This window comes from Mastigoproctus giganteus, chromosome 14 (genome assembly GCF_048544385.1).
Source record: "Mastigoproctus giganteus isolate SK-2022 chromosome 14, ASM4854438v1, whole genome shotgun sequence".
NCBI lineage: Eukaryota > Metazoa > Arthropoda > Arachnida > Uropygi > Thelyphonidae > Mastigoproctus > Mastigoproctus giganteus.
This window is the reverse complement of record NC_143588.1, coordinates 82,349,049-82,376,522: the sequence shown is the minus strand read 5'-3', so window position 1 is coordinate 82,376,522 and position 27,474 is coordinate 82,349,049. Positions and strand designations below refer to the sequence as shown.

General features: G+C 38.2%; 1 protein-coding gene across 1 annotated transcript in view; it reads left to right on the top strand.

The window, feature by feature from the left end:
• Nucleotides 1-27,474, top strand: part of l(1)G0020 (RNA cytidine acetyltransferase l(1)G0020) — a 219,217-nt gene that overhangs the window by 189,240 nt on the left and 2,503 nt on the right. The window contains exons 22-24 of the mRNA XM_090388438.1: nt 1,266-1,412; nt 11,088-11,239; nt 17,744-18,033. Of these exons, the coding sequence (XP_090244564.1) occupies nt 1,266-1,412; nt 11,088-11,239; nt 17,744-18,033 (589 nt within the window). The remainder of the gene's footprint in view (nt 1-1,265; nt 1,413-11,087; nt 11,240-17,743; nt 18,034-27,474) is intronic.

Genomic DNA, 27,474 nt, shown 5'->3' with positions numbered 1-27,474 from the left:
AAAAGTGATCAGCTATACTGCATGATGGAAGAGATAGGTTAGAGTTGACCGGAACTTAGCTCTGGAAACTAAACATGGGTTCCACCACTTCAAGCCTCCAATAAGCAAAGTGGTGGTACTTCACCGGTATTGCACTCACCTCAAGAATCCTTTTCTGTTGCCACAATAGCCTATGTTGGCAAGATGTTCTAAGAGTAGCAACGTTTTAAATGAGCGGGATGAGAAAGGTAGGGAAACAAACCTAAATAACTTCAAGGGGTGTGTCAGGGTAGTAAACTATAGAAGAATGCTTAGTCTTAACTGTGTCTACAGTAATGTCAGGAGTGTTGTCAATAAAATGGCTCCTGGTTAGGGCAACTAATATTGCTGTAATAGGACTAACAGGAACGTGGAGTCACCCAGAAATTGGGGATGACGAGTTCTATTATGTTATATATAACGTTTTTTTTTTTTTTTTTTTTTTTTTTTTGGTAGTTGTTGGCGCATCGGCTTCTGTGGCCATAGTGCACCTCCCAAAGTTTTTGCAGTACTTTGATCCAAGCCCGAGGCGGGATTCGAACCCGCGACCTTGGGGTTACCAGGCAGGCACTTTACCCACCTGGCTAGCCCGGTCGGCATATATAACGTACGCGTATTTAAGAAAGATAGGAGACAGATGATGGGTGATGGGGTCATGCTTCTTATCAAAAACAACCTGCGCGCAAAAAGAGTGTTTGCTGAGTCACAAGTTACTTCTGCCAGCATAGAATTTGTGTGGCGTAAGTTAGCTGAAATTAAAGTTATAATGAGAGTAGGTGTAATCTACAAACCAGAAGATTGTGACATACAGATGGAACCGGCAAGCAAGCGTGAATATCATATTATGAGTAACTTCAATGTGCCCCAGATTGATTAGAGTAAGCGAGAGGGAAACTCACCATGGGGAAAATGTTTTAAAACGAACTAGATGATTATTATTTGTATCAGCGTGTTAGAAAAAACATACTTGGGGTTGGTGAGAATACTCTAGACCTCATCATTACTGGCGAATCAAATATCAGAGGGCTTACGGTAGAACCATTGGTAGGTAGTGATCACACAGTTGTTAGTTGGAAGAAGAAGAAGAAAGATGCTGCAATAGTTAAAGTCAAGGGTTTTAATTTCAGAAAACGACTATGACAGTTTAACGGCAACATGGCATCTATGAATTGGACGAATTGCAGAATGAGGGTGAATGTTTTTAAAGCATTCATAAATATTAAAAATATTTATGAATATTTTTAAAGCAATAACCACAGGAGCATGAACGCAGATGCATACGTAACTGGCCAGTCTAATACAGCAAAAAAATATAGCATAGGAAAGTTAAAAGCGATAAAAATTACTGAAGCTTACAACTGCTACAAGTTGATCCATATAGTATCACAAAAAAGGTAAGGGCGACCAAGGATGAGAACGAGAAAGCACAGGCTTTCTCGTGCTCATCCTTGAGGACAAAGAGTTTTTCATGTATGTGAATACAAGAACACTTCCCCACACCCAAGAACCCAAGGGTTCTTGGTTTTGGGGAAGTGTTAAATAAACCAGCTGACGTTGCTGATGATTTGATTAAGTTCTTTGCATCGATTTTACTTGATGAAAAAACTTTTTGGTGAGGAGAGGCTGTGCCAGTGAAGCTGTAAAGCATGAAATTTCAAAATATCTGTTTAAAACATTAAAAAAAGTTTTCCTCCTAGTGATATTTATTCAGCCAAATGGGAGAAGAGGGCAAGGCAATTACGCCACTACAAATGCAATTAATTATTGACAACTGCCTCCATAATGTTCACCAACTTGTATATTCGCAAATATTGTAGTTTAGTATTTTGTAAACATTTTAAATATCTGTATAGTTTGTAAATATTTCAGTTAAATATTTTAGTGTTGCTCTTTCGGATTCAATAATATTCCTCATGCATTATGGGAACCCGAAGCAAGAGGCCTTTTCCTAAGTCACCTATGTAAACGCAGGTAAATAATTACATAGTGATATTGGCTGAAGTCCAGTATGAGTATAGTATACACCGGTGGGTACTTCGATGAAAGCGAGGAAGACGGCGATAATTGACAGGTGATGGCACCTCCCTTTTCTGATTGTTTTGTGTTGTCGAGGAGGGGGGGCTTGGCTTAGGTAGGGTGTTAATCCCTCCATCCCGCTGTTTTAAAATGGGAAAACGAGTTCCCAATTTGAAAACAGTGGCAAATGCGGGGATAAACACCCTAGACATATCAACCAAGGAACACAGTGGGCGGGGAAAGCAGTAGCATCTGCCAGTCACTGCTTTGTTCCTGTCCGTTTGTCGAAATATGGGATCACAACTTGTCGGTCATTGCTTTCCCCACTGTTTTGCTCTCCGCCATGTTGGAGGGTGTACACCGTTCTGGAATTTTACCGTGATATTTATTTGACCTTGAGAATGCCGCGCACTACAAAGGCACAGGTAAATAATTATATAGGTCATTTCCTGATTAGATATCGACCAGTGCGTTTCGACAGGTGTGTCTTTTACGTAGAAAAGATTTGACTTATACATGTACATTTTATGTAGAAAAAGTGTGCACGGGGGTAGGAGAGCAAAGTGAGCAGGGGGCGAAGTCCCCTAGTTATTTAACTGAAAAACTTTCGAAAGTAAATAAGGCTCCTGCAGATGATGGCATATACTGTACAAGTAATTTTGAGGAAGGTGGTCGATGAGTGCATTGAACCAATTAATTACTAGGACATCATTAGACTCAGGAGAGATTCCTTTGGATTGGAGAAGTGCCAACGTATCACCAATACATAAAGGACAAAGAGTGAAGTCGGTAACTATAGATTAGTAGTCTGACTTCAGTAGTAGGGAAATCTTGGAGGTAATGATTAAGAGTGCAATTCAGGGACATTTAGATAGACATAGCATTCTGAAGGACACACAACTTTGTTAAGGGTGGGTAAATCATGCTTAACTAACTTAGCAGGCTATTTTGACACAGTTACTCATGAGCTGGATTTAGGGAATAATTTTAATATGGTTCATTTGAGTTTTAGCATAGCATTTGACTCGGTCCCTAATGAGAGGTTATTGTATAAGCTTGACCATGTAGGATTACTTGAAAGATTCTAAGATTTTGATCGCAGGGCAGAAGACAGAGGTTGTGATTAAACCCTCTGTTGTAGTACCAACAGGAGTTTGAATAGATTTAAGGACCACTGACCTATTCTTGGCCAATTCATGTTCTATGTAAAGAAAATAAAACACACTTTATTCGCATTTGAACAATGGCGCCTGAGAAAATACTCCCAAGTATAAATTTTTGTTCTCAAAAAAATCACGTAAAATTACGTGACAATTACATTGTCACGTAATTTTATTTAAAATCTGTTTATAATCTACAAAGGGAATTAATTACTATATCTACAGCTAAAAAATATGGAAAATATCCTAGAAACATGTGTCAAGAGTCTATATTATGGAGACATTAAACATTAATCACAAATTACAAAACGCAAAAAGAAACTGAAATAAACCTCTAAAAAACGCCCTCTGCAGTTACTCAATGCAGTATTCAGGTTCACTGACATATCGTTTCAAGACTATTTTTAATGGTTTAAGCAGCTTCCAAAATGTGATTTCTTAATTCGTCTTGCGTGATAATATGCGTAGAATAAACCATGAATTTCATGTGACCCCACATGCAATTTTCACATGGTTTTATGGCCACTGTACAGGGACGTTCCAACCAAACCAAACCAAACCATCGATTATTGTATTTGAAAACCGTATTAAAAAAATCAGAAAATATCACTGGAAAAGTAGGCTAGTCTACCGTTGCGCATAAATCATATTATTTGCCGATTTTTAAGCGGTATATCTTCCAGTAGTTCCCATAAATTGTTCCACAGAAAATGTAGGTATGCCATTCCTTTTGAGGAATTGCATACCTAATTTTCTGTGGAACAATATATGGGAACTATGTTTTAGGAATGGAATACCTACATTAAGCCTTACTGGTAAAAAAAAATAAGGACCTCCCACGAGGACAGCACATCAAACATTAAAGAAAAGGTATGTTGATAATACTAACGAATGTATATGGATATTTTTTTTTTGGCCCAAGCATCAGTGTTTCGAGAGACGAGAATTCCATTTTTTGTAAAACATGATTCGTCTGTAACCAGAACATGGTCGAGAAAGTGAAGATCATGTGCACTTTGAAAAATAAGTCAGTAACAAAGATTTCGCGTTTATTCATATTTTGTAGAAACAAATCTTGTGCAGGATACTCTTGAAAAGCAGTTTTATCCATTTCGGATAAAGTTGCTTTTCATCTAAATGTTCTTCATATGCTTGCACATAAAACATGTGACCCCACAATCTGGTGGTAGGAGATACTTGTGCAGCAAGAGACATTTGTAGTTTGTCAAAATCGCCCTCTACTATCGTTTACTCATAATGGTTTCAGCGTACCAATTTCTCTAAGTCATCTCTCCATAGAGCAAATGTTTTTCGATTTGGTACTCATCGAGTTGGAATTCTTTTTAGCGTATTTGCTTACAGTAGTTATGCTGAAAGATGCTGCGCAATTCTCATGAACCTCATCATGAAGTAAAATTATTATTATATAAAATTTAGTTAATGATTATAAATTTCTTCAGACACCTTTCCCAAGATTTAATTATGCTAATTCGGTGAGTTGAGATTGATGTGTAACTAAGTAACGGGAACCTGTTGCCATGGCATCACACATTCTGGGCTTCCTCGAAGGTCGACTATTACTAATTTAATGGAGACTCTACTCCGAATACAGCTAGCTTTAAACAATAAACAACAGTTGGACATCGTTTTTCTGGATGTTGCAGCAGCCTTCGACAACGTCTCAATCCCAGCTATAACAGTAATCCTCAAGGAGTATTTCCTCATTTCAGGAAGCACTTTAAGCATTCTCACAAACACCCTTCAAGAAAGACAAATTATCGCAATAAACGGGAAACAAACAGCATCTTACTGTATCTCCAGGGGTGTACCTCAAGGGGGCGTATTGTCCGCCACTTTCTTTGCAATAGCACTAGCCCCATTTTTAGCTCAAAACTGTGAACAATTTATTACATATGCTGACGATTTGAAATTTTTTGTAACATCTAAAGAACAATAAACTGCACCCCATCTATCAGAGGAAGCAAACAAGGCAATCAAGAAGCTAGAAGAATATCTGCACTACATTGGCCTGAAACTTAATGAAAAGAAAACTGCCCAAATGACCTTCACCAACAAAAAGAAGAAAAATGAAATTACGATTTTTGTGAACAATACCAGAATCCAAAATTCCCCCGCACATGTTGACCTTGGTCTTAAGTGGGATGAAGGATTAAACTTCATACCTCACTTCGAACACATTAGGAAAAAGACATACGCAGCACTGTGGAGCACTAGACAAGAACTCACCGGTCTCCGAAGCCCTCATCTTATAATTCAATACATCCTTAAATGCGTTACACCGATTCCGTTGTACGCATCGACTATCTGGTCATCAGCCCCTGAGAGCAACATCAAGGCCTTCTTAGGAGTAGAATACTGGCTCCTGAGATGGCTAAACAAGATTGCCGGGAAACCGTTTACCATCTCAAGAGCGGTCTTGTCTGCCAATCTGGACATCACATCCTGGAAGTATATCATCACAACCAGAAACATCTTAACTCTGGCAAAGCTACTAACGGAGAGAATAGATTCGCCGAAAGTGGGAAACGTGATCACTCGCCCCCGGATGATACGACCGAGAATAAAGAGGGAAGAACCAAGTCTCAAGTGCCAACTGACTCAATTGGACTCTCTGGGGAGATTTTTCCCAGCAAATACTGTGAATTATTTTAATAATTTAAATATAGATGCAGAGAAACTATGTACAGACAAAATGTATAGGACAGAAATCTTTGGTAATGTGTATCGGCAAGTATAAATATAATAAGACTAATTTAATAATTTATATAATAATATTTAGCATTTAACAACCATTTGCAATTAATTAAACCAACTTAACAATTAATTCATTAACCACATATTCTGTGTTTTTACATCTCCAAATTTTGTAAATAAGTTCATGTAAACATGCTTGTAAATACTATAATGTAACCACATCCTCTAGCCACGTGCTGTCTATGGGTGTCTCGAAAGAGAAATAAACAGATAATAATAATAATAATAATAAAAAAATCAAATCAGTTAACCTCGACCAAAGTAGTGTAGTATTTCCCATACTATTAATTTAAGAAATGCTGTAACGTAAACAAGGCAATTGTCGTGGAACCTGAAACTCAAGTAACAGACCAAAAACCAAACTAATTAAGTTCATCCAATAAGTTATTACATATACTCATGTGTATTGTGTCTTCAAAATGCGTGTGTTTTTGGTCGATTTGCCTGTTCTGCTGAACGAAAAATCCCAGTTTCTGGGGGAAAAACCTTGCCATCTACGCCTCAGACCGACTAACTCAGCCACGGAGTGAAAAAAGCGCATAAAAGTTTCCCGAGTCATCGATATGATTCGAACCCGGGCTTTTTCCACCTGGTGTGGGGAGGACGGTGACGATACCACTGTGCTACGCGCCCAGACTCAAGTAACAGACAGTGTTATGCCACACTGGTTACGTACAAACTGAGTAATTGGTAGCCTTCGTGGGTAGCACAGTTAGTAGGATTGCCGTCCTCCCCCATACCACGTGGAAAAGACCTGAGTTCGAATCCCGTCGATAATGGGAAAAATTTTCATGGGTCTTTTTCACAACGTGACCGAGTTAGTCGGTCTCAGGCAAGGGCAGCATGATTTTTCTCTCGGAAACTCATGTTTTTCGTCCAAAATCGACCTCAGAACACATGCAATTTAGAGACAATATACACGGAGCAACATGGCCTTAGTTGCCGATGCTCCTAAAAACCCAATAATAATAATAACAAGAGTAATTGGTATAATTCATGTAGTAGAAGAGCATTATAGTATACAAGTCAGTGTTGGTTCGTATGTTTTGTACTGTTTAAAGTTCGTTTTACACAGTCATATTTTATGACATAAATTTGAACATAAAAATGTTTTACCGCTTTTATGTTCAAATTTTGTAATTTATAATCAATATTTAATACTCGGAAATAAAGACATTTAAGACATATTTATGGGAACTTTGTCAAATTTTTGACTGTAGAATATGCGCCTACATTTTTTTGATGCAATTGTGAAACACCTTGTATACTGAAAGTGTGGATTATTTAGGTCTTATCAATAATATGAATAAAAACAGACCAGCCTAATCATAAGCGTTGAAGCGTACGAATTGTAGGGGAGGATGAGGGACCCGATTTTTTGTCTGTGAATTAGCAGGGAGGAATATTAGCAGGGAGGTTCACCTCACAGCTGCAACCGTCGCTCGATCTGGGTTCCTAAGTGTAATGTAGCCTGTTCAACCTGAGCCATATGAATATAATTTTGAATAAATAAGTTGCCATCATAATTCTTATTTATTGTTATTTTTAGGTCATTACCACTAAAAATATATAAACAAGCTAAACTTTTGCTTCATTAGTGCCTGTGGTGAGCTGAATGGTGAGTCCGTTTTGCCTATGAATTCGACCGCTGAGGTTCCTAGTTTGATATTTTTATGACGTCCCTGCGAGCGTTGATAAGGGCCACACTGTTCAATCTTTTTTTTTTTTTTTTTTTTGTGCCATTGTTCATCTCAAATAATTTTGCAGTCTCCTGAAACTAGAAGATCTTTCATAGTGGAAGTTGTTTTTGGTCTCTTGCGTGTAGTGCCAAATTCTAGCCTTCTGTAACTGTTAGCACTACATTTTCAAATATTTTACAAAAACTCTTAAGTATTATAAAATTAATTTATTCCCACAAGTATTTTAAAAGACTCTCATACAATTTCAGTTATTTCCTTCGTTATATTCAACAATATTTCTCTATATTGTTTCTATAACTAGGGAGATTGCTAATCGTACCTTGAAGTCTTAAATGTGTACGATGAGCAAGCCAAACAAAGCTCTATTTCAGAAAACTAGAGCTTGAATCCTAGTAAAAATCTCTGCCAAAGCTGCTGCAGCATCAGAAACTAACCTCGGTAGTCCGAAATTTTCGAATCAAATCTTGTCAACATATTTCGTAATCGGCTGAACAGTTTCTATGTCAGAAGTACTGAAAATTCCGTAAACAATTCTTCAATCTCGAGACCTTCATTCACAAATGTAAAGCATGCAGAAACTCGATTCACATTGAAAAACCTTTGGTTTTGTCGATCATAACTTTATGGTATGTGTTGTCTTTAATTTTCTGAGCTATTTTGACAACACGATTGACAATGTCTCGTAAGAACACGAGACATTGTCAATCATCTCGTTAGTAATATCATAAGACAAATTTTTTGTAAGAGTCATACAGGAATGTTCTTAGCTTTGAGCAATCTTCCGCTCAAAATTCTAATTGCATCCTAAAATGGCATACGACGACTCTGTTCCCTCTGAGGACTAATCCTTGAATATACAGAGAATTTCTTCTTTAGTGCAAATCATACATTCATCCATTTCTTTTCTTATCATATAAAATATTTCACTGGAAACATTAGTATTTACTCTAAAGTTAAGTATCTTCATCCGTTTTTCTTTATTGCAACTGGATTTTTCATGTTTATTAAATTTCCCTAAAGGTCTCAAAACCATGCACAAGAAAGTAGTTTCAAATTTTGTTGAAAATATCAACTTTAGTTCAAAAGCTTTACTGTAGAATTTACAGAAAGATTTATGACTAAGCTCATTGTAAATCAAAAAGACATACTTTTTACTATCCATCTCGGAACTGGCGACTTGTTTCGGAAATTTTTGAGGGTTTCAGCCCCTTCAGATGACGGTTTTTTCCTATCTAGATCGCCTGGTATTCGATTCGAGGCAGAACAAGATAAGAATGAAGATGAATACTCTTGTGAAGCTTGATCTTGTTATCTTTTCCACTTTTAATGAATTGATCAGTGGTTTATGGACGATGAAATAACAACCGAATCCAGCACACACAAAACAGTTCAATCCCTACAGAAAATTACAGATGCAGTTAAATTATTGAAACTTCGCGTGACAAAATAGAAAAAAATTCCGGCTACGCTAAGAACAGATTTACCACCTGACCGTAATAATTCGACCCAATGTATAAAGAGCAAACTTAATAAAATTCTGATTTTGAAACAAAACAAAGAACCCCTATCAACAAACTGCGAAGTCGACATTTCATCCACAAAGAATTCCATCACAAATATATTGGCATAAGTCTTGAGTTCGCAACGACACAAAGGGAAAAAGCGTGGGACATTCTGGACGAAGCGTGAAGAAGAAATCAAATTATTATTATTATTATTATTATTATTATTATCCACATGGTGCAAGGAAGCCTGAGGCTTAATTGTTAATTGTCAATTCTTAATTGTTATTGGCAAAGGAACACATAGCGTTAAGTCAAAATTTGCAGCTGATTCGGCAAGTAGAGATACCGATGTTCTGTCGATGACTTATCGAACAATTGCTTGTATAAAGAAAGATTAGTAACCTGTTATGTATATTGTGAGACTGCATTTGTCTTCAAAGGCAGAACAGTGATTATATACACTGTCCTTCAGACACCGGGTTTCAGTCCCGTCAATGACGAGAGGAAATTTAATGGGGCTGTTTTAGATGAGGTAATTCTCTGGTGGCAATAATATATATATGCGATCATGGTAAAAAGTGCACCCACATGAGGAAAGATTTTGAATACGTGGGTCATAAAGCTTGGTAACTTGGTACTTTAGAGGAAATATTATTGAAGTTTATGAGAATCTGAGAGCGAATGGTAAAATGAATGATGGTGGAATCTGCATAGTATTAAATGATGAATTCAGGAGGAATAAATTAAAATTAATGGAGCGAAGTTAGAGTGTACTGTAGGCAGTTTTCTTTTTAAACAACTCACTGTTAATCATTAAACCAAGTTTCCGCAAAGGTCGGGCCGTGGTAAATTTCGCCAATTTAATTATTTGACGTCCTCTTCTTCCTCCTCCTCTGCTGGAATGGCAAACTACGCCCAAGTTTGGCGATATTGGAAATGGTTCGAATGGCAATTTGCATCTATTTAATTATTAAGCATCCGCCTGTTCTTCTGCTGGAATAGTAAACTGTGTTGATAGGGAAAACCAGTTATGATTTTAAAGACATTAGAGGCTTTTGTTTTTTAAGAGCTGAGGGAAATTCGAAACACTGAAGGGAATTAGAATCTATAGTGTTTAGTAACGTGTATTGGTCGATAACATAGATAACATGATAACATAGAAGATACTTATTTTTTGCACTGGAGTTGGGTTTCTATATATTGCAATTTTCAGAAAATGCACGTGAAGGAAGTTTGTTATAAAGAACAGAAGCAGATCGGTTAAATGAATGAAGAGGAAGTTCTGTGAGTCAGTAGACAACGTCTATATGTTGAGTAGCTGAAGCACGTATTCGGATTTGTTTGGAAGCGAGCTGTGCATCACACGTGCAACTTCAGAAGAACAGCGCCTATGGAAAGCATCTGTAGAAAAGGCATGTAGCAGAAACTGAATGTCTATGAGATAGATGGTGCAGAGATTTTGTAAGAGACGGACCATTAATTACCTGATTGTCCTCTTTTAGATACAGTCTAGGACGATGATGGCTAACTTTTTTTCTACAACGCGCCACATATGTTGAAAAGGTACCGTATGTCACTGGGCAAGGATAAACTGGAGGCTACACAAGGCAGATCGAAAACAAAAACAAAAAGTCGCAGACTAGGAGTTCCATTACCACTTTTCCATAAAAATACTAAAAAATCCCGTACAAAAGCTTTAAGTTTGTCTTAAAGGGAATGAATCATTTCCCACACCATAAGTTATGATCGGCTGGTGCCATCTTTATTTCTGTTAACTACGTAAAGGAATTTTATGAGTAGTGCTCGAAGCCTTTCAGCGTTACCAACAGGTATTAGTTAAATTTCCACAGTCAGAGACCTAGAAATGGCCATAAATGCATCTTGTGAAATTCTGGACTTATATTAACTTCTAGCATAGCTTTGAGGCACTGTATAATGCATTTTAGGGAAATGGTAAATTGCGCTGATTTAATTATTTTACCTGCTCCACCACCACAAAGTCAGTGCAAATTTCTACTCTTCAGTGGATCGATAATTACGGGTATGAGAGGAGGGAAAGATATAGGTAAGTTCCACCCCCTACACTCTATGGTCCACCAATACTAATACTTAAATGTCTTTGTAACAACAACTTTTGTAATAAATGCTGTTTTAAATGTAAAATTATATATATACAGAATAGCAGTTTAAATAAGGGTTAACATATTCACATTCACTGAATCCTATGAGGGGTACATATTATTATTATTAATAATATTATTAGCCATATAATGCAACGAAGCCTGAGGCTTATGCTGCACCAGCCAAAAAAAAATTTTCTGACTACCCCGAGAGAGAGAGAGATAAAGGGAATCACATCACCAAGGAAGAGAAGAATGATGATATCCACTCAGGACCCTGGGTGTGCCAAGCCCATACTCACCAGATGTGAGCTCCTGGAGTTTATTCTACATTTCTGTCTTCAACTTCTTAAGACAAAAATACCTTAAGGCACATATTTTACTACGGTAAGAGGGCGAAGATTTAATAAGTAGTTTCTGTATTCGCTAACAGATAACAGGAAATTCTGGTACGTTAATCTTTACATAATGATCAATTTTATGACCATAAATGAACTATAAACCTAAAGTCGTATGCAACGATTTTTAACAGAAACCCATAATTGCATGTTGTTGTTACTGTGTTTTTGTAAGCATGGGCAACTGAGGCCACGTTGCTCCATGTATATTGTCTGTAAATTGCGCATGTTTTGTGGTTGATTTTCTGTCTGCTGGACGAAAAACCCAAGTTTTCGAGAGAAAAAACCTTGCTCCCTCGCCTGAGACTGACTAACTCAGTCACGTTGTGAAAAAGACACATAAAAATTCCTCCCGTCATTGACGGGATTCGAAATCAGGTCTTTTCCATCCGGTGCGGGGAGGAGGCGATTCTACCAACCGTGCTACCCACGAGGGCTATGATTGCATTATAAATAAACCAAAAAAAAAAAAAAAAAAAAATGCTCAAAACTGATTGCACATAACAATTCCGAGCTACTTACACACTGAAACAAATCACTTAAAATATGGTATGTAAAATTATATAACGTGAAGTACTTTTAGGCAGGTGGCTGACGCCAGTTTCATTGTGATCGGCAGTACTTCAAGAGCACTACAGCGTTTATTAGTATTGTACTGCGTAATACGAAATTATCGAGAAGAATATGTGGTTTATTTCGGAATATATCTTTGCATCCAAATTATTTTTGCAACACCAAAGAACCTTTAGTAAAAAGTATCCAAACAGGTCTGTACCAATTGATGAAGGTATTCTTCGTCGAGTTGCATCACACTAAAGAGACAGAGAGAAAAGAATTGTCTATACGCACAAATAATGGCAATACAATAAAGAGCATCGTATTTAGTAGTCGTGTGAACTTGAACCACGGTCACTTGAAGCACGTGGTGTTATACACCCTCGCCCTTGATCACTCGGCTACAGCGGCCGGCACATTTTGTAACAGTTTTAATTAAATTTTTTCATTCCTTTTTTGACATTATCTTGTCGATTGCAAACCTTAATCGGATAACCCTGATTTTGATTCATATCTATTTAGTTTTGCTAGAGCATTGTAAAAATAGAAAAACGCTGAAAGCAGAAAAATGTTCATAGCTATCTCAGCAAGGTGCGTCTAAAAGAGAATATGTGATACATTATAGTCTGTTTCCAAATGGGGGGAGAAACAACATTATGTTTCTCTACCCCAATTTCAAAACATTATTGCTATGTTGCTCCGTGTATATTGTCTATATATTGCTGTGTTCTGAGGTCGATTTTCTGTTTTCTGGATGAAAACCCCAAGTTCCCGGGGAAAAAAAAAAAAAACCATGATACCTCTTCTGAGACTGACTAACTTAGTCACGTTGTGAAAAGGGCCCATAAAAATTCCTCCCCGTCACCGACGGAAGGACTTTGATCGTACCTACGAGGGTTTTAGCAGTTCAATTCCTTAACTTTTACTTTCGCTTTGTCCTTATGTGGCTGCAGGGCTGGCCACAAGCATGTTCAACCAGTTCTGTCGAACAGGGCCCAGTGCTCAAATAGTCTTAATAATAATATCATCCGCGTCTTTTCCGCATTTCTATCAACGAGCCTACCGCCGTCTTACCCACATTATCGTCACTCCAAGAGCGCTTGCGCGAGTATACAAAAAGTAAAATGTAATTTTGTATACTCGCGCAAGTGAACAAAATGTAATTTTTACTTTATACTCACTTTCAATAATATCTGTATTGTTTGTGTGATTATTGGTTCCTATTATCATTCATTCAAGTTCCTATTTTTATGAGATGACTGTAATTTAATTGTGCTAAATAATATTGTTGATTAATGTATTAAATATTGTTCGTATTTAAAATTTTTGTTCAGTATAATATAAAATTATTTAATTATTTATTAATTACTGTAAAATTTAAAAAATCACCATTACAAAAACAGGATCCCAGGGCCTGCAAGTAATTCTTGAATAGGGATCCACAAATTTTGGGGCCGGCCCTGTGTTGCTGGAGTGGAAAACAAAACATCCTTTTCCCTTCTCCATTCGGAATCCATCTCTTCTAACATTAAAGTTTTAGAGTATGATATAATTTAACATTTACAGCTGCCGGTGTAAGTTTTAGGTTTCTACTACCCTGGAAAGACTTCCGCTCTCCCATGCACAGGTTGGTTGGATTTAGTCACATAAAGTTAATAAACCGGTTGTTCTGCATTACTTTTAATGCTGCGTCTTGCTTACCCAACTAGCCATAATTTAAGGTTACGCTGTAAAATTACGCTGCGAATTTTGTGAATATTTCATTTCACAGTTGTCACAAGCTACTTTAGGCATATCTTTTTTTTATTCTTTTTTTTTTTTTCCGCTATCAATTACAAATTATTATATGCTGGACAACTTTTACTCTTTTTGGAATTGTTACTTTGATGCCCTTGATTAAATTGAAATTCAAAAGAAAGGAATAGCTCTTTCTGAACCACTAAGTGGTCAGTATGCTCACGGCGAAATCATAGCCGAGTGGTAAGGCAAGAAGATACATAAGTACTGTACACGTGTTTTAACTTACCAAGGTTCAAGACTGTGACTGCTAAATATGGTGCTGTTTGTTGCATTCTTTTGATCTTATTACCGCCTCTGACCGTGTGGTCCTCCCCGAGTATAAACAGAAAATTTATTTTAATAAAAGAAATTATAGTAAATGCTGTAATACTAATTTTCTATTATAAAGACTTTTTTTTTTCAATTGGCCCCATGGCAGTTTGATATTAAACAGGTTTTATTTATTTATTATTTAATTCTAATAAATATTTATCATTTATTAGAATTAATTTAATTCTATATCTATGATTTATAGATATAGAATTAAATTATATCTAGCGTTAGAATTAGAAAATATTAACCGGAACTATAATATATCTATTATTTATAATTTACTTTCGATGGATAACTTGGCCACGATGCTTTGCGGGGAAACAATTTGATTTACAAGCGGTCACTTGATGAATTTTGTTCACCAACGCAAAGAGGTTATTATTATTATTATTATTAGCCATATGGTACAAAGAAGACTGAAGCTTTTGCTGCATCAGTCAAAAAAAAAAAAAAAAAAAAATTCTGAGTTACCCTGAGAGAGAGAGAGAGAGAGAGAGAGAGAGAGAGAGAGAGAGAGAGAGAGAGAGAAAAAACAAGAATCAGAAGTAAAAGGGAATCACCAAGAAAGAGAAGAAGAAGAATGATGATATCCAGCTCAGGACACCGGGTGTGCTAAACCCTTACTCACCAGATGTGAGCCCCTGATTAATCTTTATCGTTGCCACACTTCTTCATTTGTAACAAAATCAGTGATACAGATCGAAAGTCAGACTCATAATGATGGAATACAAAAATTTTCATTGGCATCACAAATAGATATTTTAATTTTTAATTAAAATTTTTTTTTTGTGAAAAAGTACCACCAGCGCGACTGCTGCTGGGCTAAATAATGACAATGGCAGGAGGAACGTAGTCTCCACCATAGACCAAGTTTCTTCTGTAATAATAAGTTCATCTTTAAGTGTGATTATCTACTGAGTTTCTGTTATTGTTCACTCACTACAGAGCCCACGGCCAGGGAGTGTGCATGTGCGCGTGTTCATATTATTAGGAAATAACTTTAATATCATATATTTTAAGAAAAGCGCGCGAAGTTCCGGATTATTCGCACAATTCTGGTGGAGATCTTCATGAACTGGTTTTGAAACCAAAAATTGCTTGGCGGCTATAATTTAAACAGTGAATCTTAAGAATTAACATATGAACACGTAGTGTCAATTAATGAAGTTCCAAGTGAAGTTTGTAAAATATAATGCTATCTCGATTTTATGTGTTATTCCAAGAGAAAATTATACCTCACTGGACACTCGGGTATATCAAAAGTCCACAGATACAGGGAAAGATCCTTAATTTCCATCTAAGTCATTCCCATAAAAGCAGACTAAAGCCTTCACGACTCGTAGAGGAAAACCTTAAAATAGAACTTAATATAGAATAATAACGCAGAAACCGCAGCCCATTATTGTGGGGTTGGGCCACAATATCCTCGGAAAAACCACGCAGTTCGAGAGTTTTTTATGCAGGTGCATGTTTTCAACAAACTACTCGTATGTCGCTTGTTCATCTTCCTTATGACTGCTACCAGTCCATAAGGAAGATAAACCAGGCCCTAAGGAAGACAGATAAGCCGCATACTGCACTCAATCTAAGCAAGGAGACTCCTCTCGTCCAGACGGAAACGAAGATAGAAAGATAGGAAAAGAAGGCACTCCACGGCATTAAATAAAATGCATGGCTCACGAGCAGGATACTCTTCCCCGAGATTGAAGGATTCATGCTTGTCATCAACAATCAAACAAAACCAGGCAATCAACACCAACAACTAAAGAAAATACATCGCCAAGGAACCCAGAGTGATAGATGACGCTTGTTGACGATGCCACCTAGAAACAATCCAGCACATGACCGCAGGATTCAAGGTGATCACCCAGACAGAGTACACTTATAGACACGACCAGGTAACGAGGAAATAACAAAAAAAAAATTATTTATTAGCGTCACCCAAAATGTTATTTCATCTATCCCATGTGTATTGTGTCTGTAAATTGCGCGTGTTCTCTGGTCGAGTTGCCTGCTTTGCTGGGCGAAGAAAGAACCCTGCTATCTACGCCTGAGAATGACTAACTCAGCCACGGAATAAAAGAAAGCCCATAAAAGTTCTTGGCGTCATTGACGGGATTCGAACCCGAGCCTTTTCCACCCGGTGTGGGGAGGACGGTGACGATACCACTATGCAACCAGCGCAAACCGTGAGGAAATAATAGTTGATCAAAGAAAGTGTACCGTATTAAAAGTAAGAACTACAAGCTCTACTACAGACACCAACCCACAAGCTGTACTGGGACCGCGCCATAATAACAAGATCCCGCACAACAGACGACATACCTCTCATTCACAAGAAGGAAAAGGTTACCTATCTCATCGACATAGTGGTGTCCAATACTGGCAACCTCCAAAAAACCTACGAGGAAAAGATCAGGAAGTATACAGACCTAAGACAGGAGGTTAAAGAGATGCGGCATATGGAACAAGTAACGACCAACTGGATCACCGTGTCAACCACTGACATGGTGCCAAAGATCATACACAAGAGCTCAGCAACAACAGGCCTGACAGGGAACACCTACAAGGAACTCCCGAAAGTCGCAATTCTGAGTACCTGTAGGACAGTCAGAGAGTTCTTCGACCAATAGTAATAATAGCCGGACATAACGACCACCTGTACACTTGGAACCAGTATCCGTCATGGGAATGGAAACTTCTTATTAAAGAGAAATAATAATAATAAATGGAGATATTTCGGTTATGTCTTAATAATAAAGGTTCATTTATTCTCCCCTCTACATATACACAGAAAAAAAAAAAGACAACAGGAAACTAACGGATGGAGAGAACTTATTTTCTGTCGGCAGTAATAAATCTCATTCTAACTGCAGGCTACATTGACTTAAAAAAGCACAGCAGTTAAAATGTGGGATCGACACTATGTTTTTTATAATTAGCAGAGAATAAATAGTTTAGTAATAATAGAATTTATCTTTGTTTTTGCTAGTATAAATTATTAAATTCTAAAGTTCAGATTCTCTTACTATACTGGTTCCAGTTCTCGTGTGTATCGATCCTAAAAAACTGCACTTCTGTTCAAGAAAGAGTGATTAGATTGATCAATAACTCTCTCATCGATTAATACGTCCTCATAGCTGTTCAGATACGAGGTGTGGCAATAAAGTTCCAGGACTGATGCTGTGCGGTTATGTTCAATGAATTCGAAAATAAACGGAAGTGATATGTTGTAGTTCAAACTTCTTCCAATAGATGGTGGTACAGAGTGTCCAGTAAGCTGACAGGTTGCAAGTAACAACCAATTTCGTTAGTAATGTTAGCGTTCCGGGTCACGATTTTGTAATAGACCGAGGACGAATATTAACTTTTGCTTTAAACTAGGGAGTCTGCAAGAAAGGTATGAAATATTAAAAACTGTTTATGGTGATGAAACTTTAAGTCGTAGCAGTGTGTTTAAATGGTATAAGCGGTTCAAAGACGGATGTGAAGATATTCGCCATTATCCAAGAAGTGGGAGTCCGTCAACCTCTCGAAATGAGAACAGAATTTCAAAAGTTCGGAAAATTGTGGCAAGAAATCGTTGTTTTACCCTCAAAATGATGGCTGATGAGAAGGATATGAATAAGGAGGCGATTCTTCAAATTTTACATGAAGTTTTATGGAAAGGAAAGGTTTGTGCAAAATTTGTGCTACACAGTCTCACGTGTGAGCAAAAACAAACGAAGAGTGTCATCATGCGAAAACTTCATCCAGACTTGTAAAAGTAATCCTAATTTCCTCGACTGTATTGCCACTGGAGATTAGTGCTGGGGGTGGTGCCTCCATAGCCAGGTGGGCAGGAGCAGCAGTGCGTAGCACAAGCTTCTTGATTACACCGGGGTTCGAGCCCGTGACCACCAAATACGGAGGATGCGGAGAGGTCAGGGAATGACCACCGCACATCCCCGGAGCAATATGGCCTTAGTTGCTAATACTCCTGAAAAACCAAATAACAAACAAACAAGCGTCGGGGGTTTCAATACGACCAAGATGGAAGCGTCAGAGCATGCAGTAGAATTCAAAATTATCACAAAGGCCGAAAAAAAGTCTCATTTACAGAAGTCCATGATCAAGACGGTGGTGGTCATGTTTTTCGACAAACAAGGTGTGATTCACAAGGAATTTGAATCTGAAAGGGGCGGAGAGAGAGTCAATGCTGTATTCTACGTACAGCTGCTTCAAAGGCTATTGAAGCGTATTTCGATAGAAAGGCAGGTGATTCTTGTTACACGACAATGCCCCCGATCATTCCATATTTGTTCTGAAAACATTTCTGACGAAACATGGTATTACAGATCAATTATCCAACCTACTCTTCCGTTCTAGAACCAGCGGAGTTCTTTCCCTTTTCCCAAAGTGAAAACTGCTCTCAAAGTAAAGAGATTTCAGGACGTTGAGTAAAAAAAAACGTGACTACCGAACTGAACATTATCTCTTTGGACGCCTTCGCTGACTGTTTTCAGGAACTTTTAGAACGGTGTAATAAGTGCATTCAATCAGGTGGTGATTACTTTGAATAAAAATAAAACCTTTTTTCAGTTCCTTCACTTTGTGTTCTTTTTATTGTACTAGTCCGGGAATTTTATTGCCACACCTCATACTTCCATAAACTATTTTGTTTGAATTCAACAATTACGTCACTCTTTTAATGAATGTAGAATATCCGCATCAGCTACCACATTCCTCATTCAACCCGCAGTACTGGAATTGTATAGTTCCAGTGGCCTTTTGTTTTCAAAATTACCATTTAAAAAAGTAAAAAATTAAATAAATATTCGCGATTCATATTCTTAGCTCTTTTGGCGTATTTTTGCTTTGTTTCATAATACCGAACTAACAAGAAATAAAACATGAATTCCAAAATCGTAATTAAAAAAAAAAAAAAAAAAAAAATCAACGTATGCTGTTCTCCTTTATCACACATACAACAATTTTTTTAGAATTCTGTGCTGATTTACCTAAAAACTCCCTAAATGCTCAAGGGAGTGCGATTAGGTTAATCAATGACCCCTCTTTCATCGATTCACTACTCCCTGTGACACAGACGTTCAGATATTTCCATGGCCATTGTTAGTCCGAGCTGGCATTTATAATTTCGTACAACCCAAGAGGGAGAAAGGGAGATGAAATTAAAGGCTTTTAAAGCTATGCAGTCTTGGATGAAGTCATAGCCGAGTACTCGATTTATAAGTTTGATAATGTACGTCATATTTCCAGCCCGTTTTATTTTTTTTCTTAAATTAATAATTCTTTATTATTTTTATTTTTTTTTTTTATGTGGCAATCTAAATAGATACTTCATGAAATTTAATGAAAGTCCAATAAATATCACCAGAAATATGCATATTCAAAAAAGAATAATAATAATAAATAAATAAAAAAATAATAAAATAAATAAACTAATAATAATAATGATAATAAAATAAATAAATATATATATATATATTTATTTATTTATTTATTTTAACCATCAGGAAGAAAATTCAAATGAAAATTTTCGTTTGAATTTATCACCTACCTAAGTAAAAAATTCTCCATTATGCAATTGTATTAGTTTAGCTAGAGCTTGAAAAAAAAAATTCTCCATAATAATACTTCTCGCACTATCATATCATACATATTTAAGTCGTCTTTAAAAGTCAGTGGGCAGGGCATTACGGTATATTTTATTTATTTAGGATCTTGCGTAATATGACTATTATAGAATTATTGCTACGTATATAGTTTTCGATGGTATACGGCAGCCAGCTGAGTGCAAGTCAACTAGCGAATAATTAAAAATTATAATTGCCCTTATGGCCAGGGTTTCTCGAAGTGGAAAAGATAAGAAAACGCAAAACAGAAGCATAAATATATAAAATATAGTGATTATAGTTAAAGTACATCACCGTGACCGCCCTTAAGTGGAAAACTGCGAACCGCCCAGAGACGAAATTTTGGATGAGACAATGTCTAGACCACGTGGAAACGAAAGGAGCACGCACGCATGCATGTAATAATAATAATAAACAAAAAAAAAAAAAAAAAAAAAGAGAGAGAGAGAAGAAGAAAAAAAAGTGACGCCAAGATGTATTCGGTGCTGCACTGTAGGCGCAATTTATCTAATAAAGTTGTTGTGCAGTGAGGAAACTACACATTGTGAAGGTAAAATTGTTTGACGTGATAGTGATTTGTTCTGTAAGCATGCTCGATGCATGGTACAGCATGGTCATCTGATGCCCATCTCTGGGCATCAAATCTCTATGATGCTTTCTTCTGGATCAGCTAGAAGCTAAATATTACATTGATAAATTTGCCCTTGAGATATCTCCAAAAGCTACAAGGTTTAAAATCTGGAGAGCGGAGGAACCAAGAATTGGAAAAATGCCGGGAATGATGTGGTTATCGTCAATCGTGACGCAAACCATCCTACATGAAACAAATATGCCCAAAGAGGGAAGGTCTGACGTAGCCCAGTGGTCAGGAGCGAGAGTGCATAGCACGCGTTCCTTGAGTAGACCGGGGTTCAAGCCCGTGATTACTAAATACGATAAATCCTTTGTCAACCAGATCGACAAACTCAGAACCAGATTTTCTCGTCTACGGTGGATCTCAAAGCAGCAGCTGCCACACGTCCGACATCCTGCCACTGTTAAAAGGTTCATCACCTCAACCGTCTACCCTGCCATTCTCTATGGTGCAGAAATATGGGCCTCTGCTGCACATATAAACCTTAAGCGGGTGTACACCGCTGAATACTGGTTACTGAAATGGGCGAATAACAAGCTTCGGCTACCTCCCGCTACCACAACTACCATGATGGCACAAGCACTCGACATCCCGAGGTTGAAGTTCCTGATCGTTGAAAAGAGGCTGGTCTTCACAGCCAAACTCATCTCAGGCCAAATATCATCTCCAAATATTTGGAATGCTTGCTCTTGGAGGATTCCACAGCCAAGCCTAAGGTCGGTACCAGCACTTGTGGCTCACCACAACAGGCTTGTACTCACCGAAAGATTTCTGCCCAAGCAGATGCTCGCTGCCCTCAACCGTGTGGACGCCGACATCGACACCATAATAAGTAAAAAGAAGGACAGACACAACTTTATCAAAGCTCTTGAAACCTGAATCACTGCCAAGTTGTATTTGTTTTTCTTTATTTGTGTTCAGCTCCTTGTTTTTATGATGTATTTGTATTTCTTTTTGCATCTGTAATCTGTATTTTGTAGCCTTTTGTATGTGTTCGCTATATTTTGTAGCCATTTGAATTTGTACTTATGTTATCTATATGTGAACCCCTGGCGCTCGTCGCCGTGATGGGATATTGTGCTGTAATTCTACTTCACAATAAAGATTTATTTATTTATTTATTTGTATTGACGATTTATTGTAAACTCTACTGACTTGGTTGTCGTGCCGGAGTATAAACAGAAAATTTATTTATTTTATATAGTGTCGGAAAAGTTCACAGTAGCTTTCATCCAGCACGTTTTCAGAACCATTTGCTAAAGTCTCCTGGAAGAAGAATGGTCCAGTCATAAAGTTTACTGAGAATCAAAAATATATATATTATTTTAATGGCCCCAGAGCTTCTCGCTCATGTGTATGTGCGTGTGTGATCACCAACTCATTTGCATGCTATACGGCTTAAAATCGGCTATTACAGCCGATTTTACAGTCACAGACCTCGGTAAACGAGTGGCAGTCAGCCAATCTGTCACAGAGTAAAAAGGTAAAGTGCAGCCACTATCAACCCACTGCAGGATGGAAGCCTCCTCAACAATTCATGCTGAGGAAAATGGACCATAATCTGCCACGCTGGTCAGCAGATCGACCGTATTCAGCAGTCAGGGGCTTAGCATTAGCATTAGCATTAGCAGAGGCATATGATGCAAGAAAGCAAGCTTATTCAGCATCAGCCAAAAAAAACAAAAAAAAACCCACTCCCATTTCACCCCTCCGTTCGTTCGAAATACCTGTCCAGTTGAGCTTTAAATTTGTTTAGGCTATCAACTTCAACAACCAGTGATGGAAGTCGGTTCCACCAACCAACCACCCGCTGGCCAAAGGCAAATTTCCGCACATCTATCCGACATCCGTCCTTCCTCAATTTGAATTTATGCCCTCTGAGGTGATTATTCTGAGAAAGATGAAGAATCCCATTGGCATTGAGCATACTCAAACCATTCAAAGCCTTATACACCTCTATCAGATCACCTCGCCGGTGCCTAGTCTCCAGACTCTGTAATTTGCAAAACTTAAGCCTTTCTTCGTAAGAGCAACCCTTTGTTCCATTTACTAATCTTGTTGCCCTTCTCTGTACCCGTTCCAGCAGCTCTACATCCTTCTTGAAATGAGGCCTCCAGACCTGTATACAGTACTCAAGATGTGGCCTTACCATTGCCTTATACAAGGGAATAATCACCTCCTTATCCCTGCTAGAAAAATTCCTGTATATCATTGACAAGACACCATGAGCTACTCTTGCAGCTCGTCTGCACTGCTCAGAGAACTTCATATCTGCCTGCACAATTACCCCCAGGTCCTTTTCATTCTCCACCACTGTCAGTGTAGTACCGCAGAGTTGATACGTTGCTCTGGGGTTACTGTTTCCCATATGCAGCACTTTACATTTGTCGATGTTAAACCTCATTTGCCACCTCTCAGCCCATCTGTTCAACCTGTCCAGATCCTGTTGCAGCAGCATAGCGTCAGTATTGTCCTTAACGACCCTGCCAACCTTTGTATCATCTGCAAACTTGGACATTAAACTTGATATCCCATCATCAATATCATTCATAAACACCGAAAACAACAACGGACCCAACACTGAACCTTGAGGAACTCCACTAATAACATTAGTCCACGTTGAGCAGTGTCCATTGATTACCACTCTCTGTCTTCTGCCACTCAACCATCCCCTTATCCATAGCAGCAATTTGCCTCCAATGCCACACTGCTCCAATTTGTGCAGCAGTCTTCCATGTGCAACAGTATCAAAAGCCTTTCTAAGATCCAAATATATAATATCAAAGTTATTCCCTGCATCCAGTTCTTTTGTGACTACATCATAGTATCCAATCAAATTGGTCAGGCAAGACCTGCCCTTAGCAAAACCATGCTGCGTCTGAGCTATAACTGAATTCTTGTCTAGATGATCCTGCAGTGCTTCTTTAACCAGTGCCTCCATTAATTTACCTGGAACAGAAGTTAAACTAACAGGTCTATAATTACTTGTGTCAGCCTTTGAACCTCCTTTGTGAATTGGGGTCACATTTGCACATCTCCAGTCCATAGGTACCTCCCCTGAGTCCAAGGAAGCTCTCATAATTATGGCTAAGGGTTTGTTTACTTCCTTTGCTGCCTCCTTTAATATAACTGGATAGATCCCATCCACCCCAGGTGCCTTTTTTATGTTTATCCTCAACAATCTCTCCTCCACTTTCCTCTCAGTTATTACAAAATCATCCAGCTCACTGCCAATGTTTACTTTACCTACATCATTCTCCTTCCTGAATAACTCCTCATGCGTGAATGTAGATGCAAAATACTCGTTTAGATTGTTAGCCACCTGAGCAGGATCCTCAACTGTTGAACCATCAATATCCAGTGGACCAATCTGATTCATCCCTTTCCTTCTCGAGTTCAAGTATGTAAAGAACTCCTTTCTTTTTTTCTTTGCATCCTTTGCCAAGGATTTTTCGTAGTCTGCCTTTGCCTGCCTAATCTCCTTTGTGACTTGGTTACAGACCAACTTATATCTATCATAGGCTTCCATGTCACCCATTAATTTGTATGTATCCCATGCATTTTTCTTCTCTGCCACATGTCTCATTAGTCCATCTGACAACCATTTAGGCCTAAACCTTGAACAATATTTCTTAGTTGGTATGTAAAGCCTGGTAGCCACCAAGATTAGTTCCTTGAATGCTTCCCATTTTGAGTTTGCTGTTGGTAACATCATCAGTTGGTCCCACTGTATAGAATTTAAATACTGTCTCAGACCATCATAGTCGCCTTTACGAAAACAAAAACCCTTCCCTTTACCTCTGATGGTAGTTACCTCCTTGAGTAAATCCCACTTCAACACACTGTGATCACTGCCACCTAGTGGTTCATTTATCTGCAGGTTCTTAATGCATGAAGAATCACTACTGATAATCAGATCAAGAGTATTGCTCCCTCTTGTTGCCTCACGAACATGCTGATGTAGAAAACAATCATCCAATAAATCCACAAAAGCCTTGCTAGTGTGCGAGTGACCAACCCACAAATTCCAGTCAATATCTGGGAAATTAAAGTCCCCCATTATAAGACTCTCTGATTTACTGGCCCACTCTATTTCCCTGTACAATATCTTATTATACTCATCAGAGTCATTAGGCCTATAGCACACTCCTACTCTCAATTTTGATTTCCCTATGCTTATGTCACACCAAACTGACTCGACGCTGCCCTGTCCATCGATGTCGACTGGCTTCACTTCCTTGGACTTTATGTGTTTCTTAATTAATAGCATGACCCCTCCTCCCCTCCTGTCCTGTCTATCCTTTCTATACACATTGTATTCCCCAAATTCCAGTTCCGCATTACTTATATCTGTGTGACACCACGTCTCTGATATCCCAACAATATCTGCCTTTGATGTTTTGAGCAATACCTCAAATTCATCAAATTTATTTACCAAACTCCTAGCATTGGTGTACACGCAGGTATACATGCACCTGTTTCTATTCTTAGCTACCCTAACACAACCCATGTGTTTACTTGTACCGCAATGACTACCAGCAGTCTCTGAAATATCCTGCATCCTGTTTTTCAGACTTCTGCTCATTTCAATAGAAGCAGTGCAAGAATCACTTCCACCTCTGCCACTGGCTACTGTTAATCTATTAGTCCTTGTATCCCCCCCAACTAGCAGTTTTCCGACCCACCTAACACTGCCTCGACAGCATCAGCAAAAATTCTTGCACCCTTTCTATTTAAGTGTATCCCATCCCTGTAGAAGCAATCTCTCCTGTTAACAAGTACAGTCCAGGCTGAAAAAAATTCTACCCCTTGAGCCTTGCACAATCCCTCCAGGGCCGAATTGATCGACAAGGCTCTCATCATATACTCCCTCCTATCGTGTCTGGGCAGAATTGCAGACACTTTCAAGTTCAACCCTAATTCACGGCTTTTTTTCAACAGTGACCTGTACTTGCTAAGTAATTCCGCCGGTCTCCTACTCTTAATATCATTAGTGCCAACGTGTACAACTATATCACCTTTTGTGCCCTTAAAAGATGATATCCGCTCTACAACGTCATCAACCTTTGCCCCTGGCAGACATACCCTGGTCCTATTCCACCTATCCTTTTTACAAAGGATGTTCCCCGTTTGAACCCTGTCTACTCAAAGAGCGTGTGCTACTGCACTCCCGCTCCTGACCACTCGGCTACGGAGGTCACAGAGTATCACTTCCGAAACAAAAACAATAATAGTTGTTCTTGTGCTGTTTATTTAGCACGTGATCATCTTAGACCATATTGCACCGTGTTCATGGCCAGTTGTGCGGGCTGAAAAAAAAAAACAAAAACAAAAAAAACCACAGTAACCTACTTCCTCCGCCTGAGATCTATTAACTATAGCCCCACAGCCCCAGTTACACTAAACTGTAACATATGGGCATTGGAGAGGAACTTCATCAATAACATGAAGAATAATAAATAAATAAATAAAATCTCGATTCCGTCATACTTTTTCCATAGCCAAAGAAGTGAACATCTAACTCCGCTTTGAATTTTGCCAGTTCCTCGCCCCAGCAAGTAATTTATTCCAGTGATCAATAACAAAGCTTCCCAAAGGTAAACTTCATGAGATCCAACCCTCTGTTATTCACTGACAATTTATATTTGTGCCTCTTGGGTTCTTGTCTTTCCTATCAGTGACAATATCTCTCACTTTCATTTTACTGTGCCTCTTCAGTAAAATGAAAGTGGGAGATATAGTCAGGCACAGTAAAATGAAAATTCTTGTACGGCTTACTTAGGTCCTCTTATTAAGACATCTACTTGTCATGCTTTGCAGATCAGATCGCACCTACTAAGCTGTTCTTCGCACATCTCCATCCTAACCAGAAGTTATACAGCAAAATCGTTACGTTGTTAAAAGCACATGAATCCGCCCCCCCCCCGAAACCTCCCGCTCGGATAAAGCAGTTCTGTCCGATTGCTGTCATTCTATAGAAAGAGGTTTGGGATTAGAATCTCTTAAAGAGAAGAGGACTTTTTAATGGAATTTAGGGTTGCTCAATAAAATACAGTGGAACCTTGATTATCCGTGCTAATAACGGGAAGGGGATGCTAGTTAATCAAAAAATAAATTATTGAAGGAATTTCACAGTTTCTGTACTGTACAGGTATTTATTATTATTATTATTATTATTATTATTATTAGCCATGTGGTGCAAGGAAGCCTGAAGCTTATTCTGCACCAGTCAAAAAAAAAATTTCCCGAGTTACCCTGAGAGAGAGAGAGAGAGAGAGAGAGAGAACAATGATGATAATATCCAGCTCAGGACCCTGAGTGTGCCAAGCCCATACTCAGATGTGAGCCCCAATCAGTTACAAATGGAATTTAGGGTTGCTCAATAAAATACAGTAGAACCTTGATTATCCGTGCTAATAACGGGAAGGGGATGCTAGTTAATCAAAAAATAAATTATTGAAGGAATTTCACAGTTTCTGTACTGTACAGGTATTTATTATTATTATTATTATTATTATTAGCCATGTGGTGCAAGGAAGCCTGAAGCTTATCCTGCACCAGTCAAAAAAAAAAATTCCCGAGTTACCCTGAGAGAGAGAGAGAGAGAGAGAGAGAGAGAGAGAGAGAGAGAGAGAGAGAGAGAACAATGATGATAATATCCAGCTCAGGACTCTGAGTGTGCCAAGCCCATACTCAGATGTGAGCCCCAATCAGTTACAAACGAATTTTAGACAATTCATTTACAAGAAATGAAGTTCGTATGCACATTACTATGTATGGATTGTTTTAAAAGCACCCCGGTTTATCACGCTTATTTTTAGATTTAGGTATTTGTCATATTTGGG